Source organism: Callorhinchus milii, unplaced genomic scaffold (assembly GCF_018977255.1).
Source record: "Callorhinchus milii isolate IMCB2004 unplaced genomic scaffold, IMCB_Cmil_1.0 Scaffold4, whole genome shotgun sequence".
Lineage (NCBI taxonomy): Eukaryota > Metazoa > Chordata > Chondrichthyes > Chimaeriformes > Callorhinchidae > Callorhinchus > Callorhinchus milii.
In genome coordinates this window covers 40,987,980-41,000,933 of record NW_024704745.1, presented here as the reverse complement: position 1 = coordinate 41,000,933, position 12,954 = coordinate 40,987,980, and the positions used below count along the sequence as shown (strand labels likewise).

The following is a 12,954-nucleotide window of genomic DNA, read 5'->3' as shown; positions in this document are numbered from 1 at the left end:
GTTAATTTGTAAGGTTTACAAATGTCTTTACATTAACTGACAAAATGATAGATGCGCAAAATCAATCTTTCACAAAAACGTGACATTTTCCAAAACAAAATCATAATTACAGTAAAATAAATACAATTATTCCTTAAATGATTCTATTAGAAATTATTAAAATAAACCTCTCTATTCAGTTGCACGTGCTCAGGGAGGGCTGCATTTCTACTTTGTAGTGCTTTAAACTCTTTACAAAGCGTAGCTAGCTTTATCCTCTTGTCAGCCTTTTCCTCTTCTGCTAGCTTTACCATTAGGTCATGTTCTGCCTTCTGTTTTGCATTTTCAATGCTAAGTATAAAACAAAAACGTTATGTATAGTGATTAAATGTTTTATCCCTTTAATAAATACTATATCATAGAATCAGAGATTCACAGCACAGAAGGTATTCTGCCTGCTGTGTTTGTACAAGCAGTAGCTCCCTCAATTGGAGCAATGCAATTATGGAGTGACTATAATCCCATTCTTCTACTCTTTTTACAACCCCTAAATACTAATGTTCTTCAAGCAATCAATTGATTTGTTGCTAAATGGTGTTGGGTTCTCATTCTAAATTGAAACCATAAAATTACTAATTACAATTCTCCAAGTTACTAATTTCAGCAAAATACACACGTTAAAGCAATTCAAAATTATCTGCGACCTCCCCCCCCCAATAAGTTTAAATTATCTGTTCATTTGGCTATTTGTTAAGGACTGTAATGAACCCATCTGCTTCTTTCAAGTCCACATTTTCAGCTTTTCCAGATCTTTCTGAATTTGAAAATACTGATTTTCAACAATGTGATTAACTTTGATAGCAGGCCAACCTCCAGATCATAATAGTAAAGTGAACACTGATCTCTGGAGCACAAAACAAACATTAGGCTCACATTGGACACCATCCCATGAGCCATTAAGGTTACTTCCACACTAAATAAAACCACTCAACTCTTGTGTCTGTGATGGTTTTTTGCAGAGCAATCCACTAAGTCTCAATCAGCTACCTTTTCTCCAAACTCCTTCAAATTACTTCCTTTTTAGGTATCAATCTTGAAAGTTAATATGGATCCTGCCTCTGCTCCTGGCAGTCATTCCACTTCCTAACAACCTCCGTGACCCCATCACTCCCACCCTCACCCGACTCCAATGGCTCCCCATCCCCCAGAATATCGAGTTCAAGATACTCGTCCTCACCTTTAAGGCGATCCATGGCCTTGCCCCCTCCTACCTCTCTGACCTGCTGACTCCCTACCAATCTGCCCGCTCCCTCGGTTCAGCAGGCTCCGGCCTGCTCCATGTCTCCCACCCGACCCACCCTATCATCGGTGGCCGGGCTTTCAGCCTCTCTGCCCCCACACTCTGGAACTCAATCCCACGGTCCCTTCGCCTCGCTTTCTCCCTTGCCTCCTTCAAGGCCGATCTCAAGATTCTTCTCTTCGATCGTGCCTTTGGTCTCCCTCCCACCTCTCTGCCTTCCCTCACCCCTACACTACCCCTCCCCCATGTTCGGTCCCCGACACCTGACTGTTCAGCGCTTCGGGATGTCCTCCTGACATGAAAGGCGCTTTATAAATGTAATTTTGTTGTTGTTATTCTGGAAAAATATTATGTTGGAGAAAGTAAAATGTTTTTCTAAAATCCGTGCACCCACTGTGAAATACTATTAGGAATTTAAATTGTTTCTGTATCTTTCTTCAATGTGGTGTACTTTTCCATGACAACTATAGTTTATAATGTCTGCATGCCATTTTTTAATTTTAAATATATTCATATATGACTATATGACTATCTGTAACATCATAATACCTGTAGGCATTTGGGTCATCAATGTCCTCTGCTGCTTTAACTCTGTCAAGATCTTTCTATTTAAAAAATAGATACAAAAACAAAATTTAACATATTGTAAATTAGAAAATAAAGTTATCCAACTGCAAAAAATAAACATTTGTTTGTGTTTACTTACTAAAGTCAGGAATATGGAGGATAAATTTAGGTCATAAATGGCTTGAGAAAACAATTTATAATTAGATGGTGAGATTGTGATATGCTAATTATAATTAATTGGAACATGCTTACCCTTGGAAATGGAACATCAGCTCGTTTGCCCTCCAAAAACTGAGCATTATCCACCTGAAGAAGCAGGTTGAAGACAAAGATGTTGCCATCATTGCCACATGTCACCAAGAACTCACTGTTGTAACTAGTGATGATTTGTTGAATATAACCACAATCATTGTCGTGAACACTGAGGCTCCAATATGCTTTCATGGAAACCAAATTTAGATCATGTGGTAGCAAAGGGTAGATTCGCACTGATCCATTTTGCATCCCACAAAAGAGCAATTGTTTTTTCGTGCTACAAAATAAGATATGGAAGTGAGGATATTTCATAGGTGCAATTGATTACATATTATTTCCTCTACTTCAAAAGAAAACAAAGCTATACGGCTTATTTTCCTCCCCCCAACCACTTTCTGTCAGATTTACTGCATAAACATATAGAGAATGGCTACTTGGATGAAGACTGAAAGTTGGTGTCTAACAATAAGTCAGGGCTTGAGAAATTTGGAAAGAAAAAATATTGTGAGCACCTAACCCATCAAATGAAAGTAGGTAAGTAATTTATGTTGGAAGGGGAATGAAAGGCATTTTCCTTTGACTTGTGAAGGAGGCTTCTGAAGCACTGACAGACATTTTGATAAACACTAAAGTCAATAAATACTAAATGCTGATCAGAGTATTTTATAATTTGAATGCAACTTCTTTCTGCAAGTCTACCTCTCCAAATTCTGCCGATGAGTCAGATTGGTTGGTCTGTCATCAGCAGTGCTCTGGAGTACTGTAGACCCACCTGCCTCAGGAACTAGACTGCCGAGATTGCCACAGAGACTGAATTGTTTCCAACATTCTGTTGCCAAGCAAGTATCTTCGGGGTCTGCTCAGCTCCAAAGGGACCCAGTTACCTTACCTCCAGGGATGGTAGTCAATTTGACCTTATTAATATGTACAATAAACAGGTGGTTACCCAGCACTGACCCTTGAGTCATACAGTTAATATCTGCTACTATTTAAGTAGGTGCACTTTCACTTTGTTCCCTTTTACCTTTTAGTTATGACTCTCGCTATCCAGTGTGAAGGGCCTTTGTCAAAAGCTTTTTGGAAGTCTAGGTAAACAACAACATACAGCTTCGCCCAGTCAAATTGGCATGCCATTCACCCACTGCGGGGCAGAAATTCTACCTAGGTCTAGATTTACACTTTTGTCTTAGCATTTCAGTGTTAAACATTTGGCAAAGTCTGCAATACAATCTTCAGTTTTTGAGTTTTTCGGGAACGTCTTTTAAGAATTATAGAAAACCAGCATCAAAGTTAAATCTGAATTTAAGATTTAAGGGAGGGGGTGGAGTGAGGTGGAGTGTGCAAATTTAAGGGAGGGGGTGAGGCAGAGGGCTTGTGGGATGGAATTCAAGAGGGTGGGGGAAGAATGGCAGAAGGTCTGCCCACCAATGGTGGGGCAGGCAAGGCGAGGGACGTGAAGCAGGCCAGAGCCTGCTGATCAGAGGGAGCGGGCAGGATGGTAAGGGGTTAGGAGGTCGCAGAAGTTGGGGGGAGCAAGGCCATGGGGGGCTTTGAAGGTGAGGACCAGGGCCTTGAACAGTATCCTGTGTGTGATGGGAAGCCAATAGAGTTCGGCAAAGATGGGGATGATAGTGTCTCAGAGCCTGGTGGGGAGGACACGGGCTGCAGAGTTCTGGATGATCTGCAGCCTATGGACAGAGGAGTTGGGGAGACCAACAAGCAGGGAGTTTGGTAGTCAAGCCTGGATGCTATGAATGCATGTATGAGTGTCTCGGCGGCCTGCGATGTGAGACAGTGGCGGAACCAGGCGATGTTGTGGAGGTGGGGGAAGGCAGAGCAAGTCATGGTATGGATTTGGGGTAGAAAGGATAGTTAAGGGTCAAAGAAGACGCCAAGGTTTTGGACTAGCTCAGTGAGGTGGAGTGTGCAAATATGGATGATGATGCTGTCAGTGCCTGAGGTATGGAGGCGCTGACGAGAACCAATCAGGAGGACCTTGGTCTTGTTGACGTTCAACTGAACAAAGTTAGCTCTCATCCAGGACTTGATGTCTGACAGACATTCTGTCAGGGCAGCAGTGGACCTGGAGTCGAGGGTGGAGGCAGAGGGATAGAGTTGTGTATCATCCACACACATGTGGAAGTTGACCCCATGTCTGCGGATGATGTCATCAAGAGGGAGCACACAGATATTGAAGAGAGGTGACCGAGGACAGAGCCCTGACGAACCCCGCACGAGATGGTGCGGGGACTAGAGGAGAAACCATTTGTGGAGATGAAGTTGAGAAGTAGGATCTGAACTATTCTAGGACAGAACCATGAAAGTTGAGGTGAAAGGAGACGCGGTGAATGAGGATACAGTGGTCAACGGTATTGAAGGAGGCAGAGCAGTCAAGAAGGACGAGGAGACAGAGGAAGGCCTAGTCGTAGACGGACAGAATGTAATTTGTCACTTTGACCAGGGCTGTTTCTGTGCTGTGGGCAGCACAGAAACCGGATTGGAGAGGTTTGTGAAGAGAGTGGCAGGAGCGGAAGGAGCGAAGCTGGGAAGCAACGACTTGTTCCAGGACCTTGGAAAGGAAAGGGAGGTTGGAGATGGGGCAGTAATTTAAGAGCAGGGATGGGTCCAGGGAGGAGTTTTTATGAATAGGAGTAATAACAATAGCAGCATAAGTGGACAAAGTCAAAGAATGCAAATAGAGTCATTGGTTTTATGTCCAGAGGAAGAGTATAAAATTAGGGAATTAACCCAAAATTTATACAAAACCTTTGTTAGACCAGTTTCGTAGTACTGAGTGCTGTTCTGGTTTCCATTACAAGAAAGATATAACATTAGAGAGAATACATTGTAGATTTAAAAGGAATGAGTAGTTACAGTTACTAAGAAAGATTGGACAGATTCCAGTTATTCTTTCTAGAGTTGAGACAATTGAGAGAGGATTTGATAGAGGTTTTTATGAAAGCATTTGATAAGATGGATGTTGATAGGCCGTTCCACTTGTTGATAGTCCAAAACTAGAGGGCATTAATATAAGTATAAGATAGCTAGTAGTAGATCTAATAAGAAGGAACTTCTTCACGTAGAGGGTGGTGAGAATGTGGAATTCACTATTAAACGCTGTGGTGAAGCAAATAGTATCAATGTATTTTAGAGAAAATCTAATGCACACATGAGGGAGAAGTGAATATAGGGGAATAGGTGAGGAGAATAGAAGGGGTGGGAGCTTACGTGAAGTTTCAATACCAGTAATAGACCTGTTGGCCAAATAGTCTGTTTCTGTGCTGATCACTCTATGTATATAACAGGAGCCACGTGAGATTCTCAAGAGCTTTTTCTTATTAAATTTATTACTTTTTTCCTATTGCTAATCCTCTTTTAAAGAATTATAAATTAATTTAACTTATTAGGTAAAAAGTATAACTGAAATCTGGCTTACTTGAAATGCATTTTTCTAATTGGATTTTCATCTGAATTTTCAACAGCTAAGTAATGAAATGGCTCTTGCTCAGTCTCAATGTTCTGTTGACTGCTGAATTTGCATTGGTAGAGATACCCAGCATCATAACCTCCCTGAAAAATATTCAAAACATTCAATAAGAAGTACTTAGTCTATTTATAAAAATAATGATTGACTGGTCCATTTAAAAAGGACAGAAAAAAATTACATTCATTACATTAAATGTTTACAGTAACAGCTAGCAGTAAGACTGCAAAATTTTAAACTAGCAGAATAATGCTTTCAACTTAATAGACCTGACATTTATGAAACACGAATATACTCAATTTGTACAGTTTCCATTTCCTGATAAAATATTTCTATTTGATGAGCTGTACTTCTATTTGCCAGGTTCGCTGTTCTATCATTAGTGCTTTGGAAGACTACAGATCTCCCTGACTCAGAAACAGGACTATCAAGACCACTACAGAAACTTCACTCAAGCTGTGTTGCCAAACATGTCACCTTGGAGACAGCTCAGCTCCAAGGAGCCTTCAGTTACCTACCTCCCAAACAGGATAATTACCAGTTGATTATTTGACATTCAACAAGTGAACGATTGAGTTTTCATTAGATCTACAGAAGGTACGACAAACTCCTTGTGAACTTCCTGGTGAATTTCATAGATCAGCATAAAATACATGAGAGCACTGCCACTATCCGCCTACCCACAGCTTGGAACATATACATAAACATATCAAACAGCTAAATGCTTAGTTAATGAATCTTGCAAATACAGTATTAGCTTTTTATGTATGCCTAAATGGCTTTTGAAACCTACTAAAGACAACCAGAATGTCCCTGGCTGAGAATGGAAGCCACAAAGTATGGGGCTTGGCTCTTCAGGAATGTAAATTGGCGGGAGTTCTTCCTCTTCCTCAGGCTCTTCTTCTGGGAGATCCTCTTCTGAAATCTCTTCTCCACTTTCTTGCAGTGCCTTTAGTAATTCTTCTCTTTCTTTCTTCTTTTTTTCCTTTGCCTCCTCCCTGCGTTTAATCTCTTTTTCTTGCTGTTACAACAAATGAACAAAAAGTGCAATCAACCCAAATATTGTATCGGATATTACCAAACCAATAATACAGCTGTATTCAAATTCACACTCAAAATATTCACCTATCTTTCAGCTTTCAGATAGTGATTCAGCTGTTTAGGATTTCTAATATATTTTTTAGCATAATTGCAATATTTCTAGGTGTACTTTTTATTTGTATTTGTATCCAATACTACCTAATGCAACAGAGGGAAAAAAATGATAGCAAAGTAACCTAATGTTGTATTGATTATGTTGTCACTGTGACCAAGTGACAGCATTCTTGCATCTAAATCAGATGTTTTTTGATCTGAACTCAGAATTACCAAAGCGCAGTGAAGTAGAAATTATACTATTGCCTTACAAACCCAACACAACAACAACTTGCATTTATATAGTTCCCTTCATGTGGGTAACATCTCAGAGCATTGAACAATGGTGTAGTCGATTCTGAGTCAGGGAGAAAGGGGAGGTAACCGTAGGCACAGTAGAAGATTAAAGCCTTTAGGTGGAGACGGAGGGGAGAGGTTGAGTGACGCAAAGAAGGCCCGAACTGAAATCGACCTGTTCTGAGATAGGTAGGATCCTGGCAAGGACTGGATGATAGGAGTCTAGATTGTTATCGGTGAGGATATGGGGAGGGGGGGGGGGAAGGAGTTTGGAATCAACTGGATTTTGTGAATCGTGGAGCTGGGGAGGCCTATGAGAAGTGCATTGGAGAAATTGAGGTAGGAGGTGAAGAAAGGGTGGATGAGGATTTCAGCAATTTTGAACGTAATGTAATGTCGGAGGTGGGTTATGAGTCGGAGATGAAGGAAAGTGGTCTTGGTCAGGGATCAGATGTGGGGTAGGAAGGACAATTTGGAATCAAACCGGACGCCACGGTTGTATATAGTTTTATTGAGTTTGAGAATCGCCTGAAGAAACTTATAAATCCAATACATATTAGCATTTTGTTCCTGGTAGAGAAATGGTGAACTGCTTCAGGCAACAGATTTTGACATGAAGGGGGGAGGCTGTTGCAACTATAACAGAAATAATGACCTAATTCTTATGGGGGACTGTCCATGAAAAATGAGATTTAACGTGTGTTCAACTTAACACTGTTTTAATTGAGAGGGCTCAAATTTATGGGCATGACATTAACAGAATTTGTGTGTATGACATTAACATAATTTCAGCTACTGATACATGCTCGTAACTAGACGTTAAGTAGAGCTGCCTTCCACACTTGTAAATAGGATTCTAAACATGTTTTCGGGACTAAAAGGACCGCAAATTAACTCAGGCCTTAAACATCTTCTAAAGTACAGGATTCTGTATGCTGATAGTGACTTCTTACTAAGCAGTCTTTTTACAATGACCAGGCTTAAGAGGTTATCAGGGTTGTTTTCAAACCAGAAAAATTTGGAATTTTGGATGTATGTGCAAATCCTATTTGTTTTTAAACCTCCACAAATTCCATGACACGTCTTAATAAACAGTCAAGGTTTACTGCATGTTTTTTTTACTATGCGGTCTTTTACTGTACGGTCGAGGCCGAGCGGGCGAGGCAGTGGCTGAGGGCTCAGGGTTCCAGGCGAGGAGGTTCCAGGTGCCGAGATGCCATTTCAAAATCTCCCATCTGGATCAACGGCCCAAACCACCCACGTGACGTAATTTCCACACTCCATGCACATTTCCATTTTTCAAACCTTTGAGGCTAAGTATTCTTTCTTATTTCTATTTCTCACCTCTTTCCTGTCCTCCTCCGTTACCACCCCGTCCACCATCTCCCTCCCTCTCTGGCAAACAAAACCATGAATGCCAGTCCCTCTTGTCTTCCCTCTGTGCAGTCTCCCCTAGCCCCCGCTATGCCTGCCGGCTGACGATGCGTCGCTCATTGCTCTGCTCCCAGTCTCGGCATGTGTGTTTGGCTGGCGCCTGACCCAAGCCACCCCCTCCCAAATGTCCCTGATACTACTCCTCACCCTTCGTTACTTCCCACTCAGTCCTTTTCTCCTACTGCACTCCATGTCTTCTTTCCTTCCTGGACGCTCCTTCAGCCTACCTCTGCTCCAGCCTGGGCACTTTCCACCGGGCTCACCGCGACACTCGGCGATGGTTCTCCTAGAGCAGCCACCCCAACTGCCCCATCACCCACATACTCCACAAGGCTCGTCTCCCCTGCCTCCAACAGTGAACCCCACTTCTGATCCACATCCTTCCCAACTCTCCCCACTCACACTACACACACAGCCCCAACCCAATGCCGCAGCAGGGTGGCCCTCATCTCCAAAACCTCGTGGCTCCTTCCTCATGGATATCTCCTCCCTCCTCTCATCCGTCCCTCTGCACAAAATGCCTCACATAATGGCCGATTTCAGACTTCCATCTTAATTCCCCCTGCCCCATCTCCTCTGACTTCACCACCCTCCTCTTCACTTTAAACTTCACCCTCCACATAAACTCCACGACCCACAATCGTGGCCACTACCTCAACCTCGTCATCACCCATGCCCTTGACATCTCTAATCTGACCATCACAGACAAGGCCATCTCAGACCACTTCCTCATCTCCCTCTCCTCTCATATGATCCGTCCACACCCCCTTGTTTGTCCCTCGTGCCCTCCGTTCCACCATCGGTAGCCATGCCTTCAGCCACTATGCCCCGAAACTCTGGAATTCTCTCCCTTAATCCCTCCGCCTTGCCCCCTTCCACCCCATCTTCAAATCCCACCTAAAGGCCTTCCTTTTTGATCGTGCTTATGGTCACCTCCTCCTCCCTCTCCCCCGGCTCGTTGTCAGACTCCACTCCTGCAAAGTGCTCCAGGACACTAACCTGCACGAAGGGTGTTTTATAAAAGCAAGTTGTTGTTATTACAACTCATCCTCAATAACAGCAGTAACTTTGAAAATCAAATACATGGCTATTTTGTTGTGGGTTACACCACATAAAGTCTAGTGTGGGGTAATGCCACTACTTCAGCTCTCGGCATTCCATCATTTCAAACATTAAAGAAAGAAATCTACAATTTAGTTTTTCTTATAACCCACTACCAGTTACATGGTCAACATCATAATTCTTTCCCAATACATACTTTAAATAAAAGCAATGCTGCACTCCTATGTTATAATTTTCCCTTACTGGCTCTAGCATCTCTTGAATTTCCCAATTGCAGGAAAAGAAGCTGGAGATACAAATGTTATTGTTAGCCCGTTAGCAATAAACCATTTTTATATTATGATAGTTTTATGTAAAAAATATGATACATAGATTACCTCCAATCTGGATTTGATGCTTTTGAAACAAAAAACCTTTTTTTTGAGGTGTGAAATGTCATAAGTTGAGGAATGATCCACATCAATTTCTGAAGTCCGAATTTGAACCACAAAACCATTTTCACAATATACAAGCAAAAAATGTGAGTCCTAAGGAACAGAAACAGACAATTGATAAATTACAAACTTTTTAAAAACTCAAAAACACATTTTACTGCATATGGTTTTGGTGACTGGCTAATGATGTCTGTAAAATATCCAGGCTGAGCTACGGTACAATAATGATCACATGCAAACAAGAGTTGTCATCGAGGACATTTTGAGGGATTTAGGAGAAATCTTTCCAATCCTGGATCACACAATATGCACCATAAAAAGTAACATAAATTATCACAATTTCCTGCATCCTTCACATTTAGCAAAGATTTCCGAATGCTGCTTGGCATATGGGTGATGTCAAGGTTCGGAGGAGAGTGGAATCCCAGATACCCCCTGGCTGAGCTGATCCCTGCAGATTTTAATAATAACAGAATTTAATGCTGTTACATACATGTGGAGACTGAATCCACTCTATGATCACAACTGTTCCTGGTACATTGATGAATCCTATTGGCTCAAATTTGTTTCCCACAGTAAAGATAAAAACTGTCTTGTCTATGCTCTGAAAGAGAAAACATTTAAATAATTTTAGTACATAGTATTAATCGAAAAATGCAAACACATTTTTTTCCTTTTCCAGGTGTCAGCTGCATTCAGTTGGTAGAACTTCTGAACACTAAAGTTGGGTTCAAATTTCATCCGATTTTAACCTGATTGTCCAGTCCGAACATTCGTACCTGTCACGGTAAGTCTGTGTTCAATCAGTTTGCATTAAATATTTATCGATTTATGGCATAAGTCACTCTAATGGAGTTTTGGGGGGTACTGTTTGTGGGACCCACCTGTGTTCAAATTGGCTGCTGCATTTACTGACAAAAACACAGCAAGTACACTGCAGAAATTTGATACAATGTTTAAACAGTTGTACTACATGTACAGCAATACTTACTCCTGTAGCCACCTTGTCTCCTTGTTGGCTAAAAGAAATTTCGGTTACATTTGCTACATGTGGCTTCAATGCCTGCTTTAGCCGGATTTCAGCCAAACCAATTTTTGTTCGGCCAGCAACAAAGGCAAGTCCTTTAGGATTATACACTTCCAAAATACGAAGAACACCATCCTCAAATCCTACAACAATGATATCTCCTTTTGCACTGACCTGTTAGCAGAAAATATATATAATTTTTTTAAAAGATTCATTTTATATTAATTACTATAATATTTCACAATAAAAAGCTGTTGCTTAAGAGAAGAGCCAGAATGAAAAAAAATTAGAAAAGATATGGGCTGGTAGTAGAAAAAAAATCACTATGTTATTGTATAGAAAGTTACAGCACAGGCCTATAGTCTGCCGGAGTTTGTGCTCTACATTTTAAGTGGGTTTTGGCTGGGATAGGACAATACTAAATAATCATTGATATTACGTGTCCAGGAGAGACAGAGATGGAAAAAAGGGAGGAAGGACATCAAGCATTCATCAAAACAATCAGGATAATATAAAAGGCAATGTTTAAATGGAGTCTCCCTGGAGAGAAATGAGAAGTAATAAGAGATCTGTCACTAACATTGACATTCTCTCATCCCCCGTTCCCCGCTCGGCCTATCCCCTTACTCCTCTGGAACCTTCCCTTCTTTGAGCACTTTATCCTTTATCACCCCTCCAACCTTTCCCTCAAAATTCTCCTTATCTATCTACACCCAAGCCCTCCCCCACCTTCCTCCCCGACATTTCACCCTCCTATCGTCCCTCTCCCTCTGCTCCGAATGCCTCCTCATCCTAGGCGACTTCAACTTTAACTTCACCCCCTCCTGATCTACCACTGCTGACTTCTCCCTTATCTCCACGCTCAACCTTTCCCTCCACATCTACTCCACCACGTCCTCACTCACCCTCTCGACCTGGTGATCACTCGGGGCCTCACCGTCTTGGACCTCACCATCATCGACAAAGTGACCAAAAACAACAAGGGGGTCGGGATCGGGGAGGGTGGAGGCAGGGGGGGATGCAGGGGGATTGAAAGCACGGTCGAAGAGGAGGGTTTTGAGATGGGTCTTGAAGGAGGTAATGGAGGGGGTTAGCCGGAGGGACTGCGTGATGGAACTCCAGAGGGTGGGGGCAGAGTGGCAGAAGGCCTGCTCACCAATAGTGGGGCGAGCGAGGTGGGGGAAGCAGGCCGGAGCCCACTGAGTGGAGGGTGCGAGCAGAATGGTAGGAGTTTAGGAGGTCGCAGATGTAGGGGGGAGCAAGACTGTGGAGGGCTTTGAAGGTGAGGACCAGGATCTTAAACTGTATTCTCTGTGTGATGGGAAGCCAGTGGGGAGGTGATAGGTCACAGAGCCTGATGCGGGAGATGGCACAGGCTGCTGAATTCTGGATAATCTGAAGCCTATGGAGAGTGGAGTTGGGGAGCCCAACAAGCAAGGAGTTTGCATAGTCAAGCCTCGATGTAATGAAAGCGTGTATGAGGGCTTTGGTGGCCTGCGGAGTGAGACAGTGGCGGAGAAAGGCAATGTTGCGGAGGTGGGGGAAGGCAGAGCAGATCATGGCACAGATGTGGGATAGAAAGGATAGTTGAGAGTCAAACAAGACCTTGAGGTTCCGGACTGGCTTGGTGAGGTGGAGTGTGCAATCATGGATGGTGATGCTGTCAGTGCCTGAGGTGTGGAGTTGCTGACGGGAGCCAATCAGGAGAGCCTCGGTCTTGTTGACAGTCAACTGAAGAAAATTAGCTCTCATCCAGGACTTGATGTCTGATAAACGTTCTGTCAGGACTGCACTGGTCCTGGAGTCAAGGGTGGAAGTGGAGAGGTACAGTTGGGAGTCATCTGCATACATGTGGAAGTCCACCTCATGTCTACGGATGATGTCACCAAGAATGAGCATGTAGATATTCAAGAGGAGGGGACCAAGGACAGAGCCCTGAGGAACGCTGCACGGGATGGTGCGGGGGCTAGAGGAGAAACTC

The 12,954-nt window shown here is 42.7% G+C and overlaps 1 protein-coding gene across 1 annotated transcript in view; it reads right to left on the bottom strand.

Moving 5' to 3' along the window:
- The window catches only part of LOC103185541 (cilia- and flagella-associated protein 44), a 53,491-nt gene that overhangs the window by 17,588 nt on the left and 22,949 nt on the right, over nucleotides 1-12,954 (bottom strand). The window contains exons 16-23 of the mRNA XM_042334621.1: nucleotides 10,938-11,147; nucleotides 10,440-10,550; nucleotides 9,890-10,039; nucleotides 6,379-6,606; nucleotides 5,538-5,671; nucleotides 2,099-2,378; nucleotides 1,829-1,884; nucleotides 168-330 (exon numbers count right to left, since the gene is read on the bottom strand). Coding sequence (XP_042190555.1) covers nucleotides 168-330; nucleotides 1,829-1,884; nucleotides 2,099-2,378; nucleotides 5,538-5,671; nucleotides 6,379-6,606; nucleotides 9,890-10,039; nucleotides 10,440-10,550; nucleotides 10,938-11,147 — 1,332 coding nt within the window. The remainder of the gene's footprint in view (nucleotides 1-167; nucleotides 331-1,828; nucleotides 1,885-2,098; nucleotides 2,379-5,537; nucleotides 5,672-6,378; nucleotides 6,607-9,889; nucleotides 10,040-10,439; nucleotides 10,551-10,937; nucleotides 11,148-12,954) is intronic.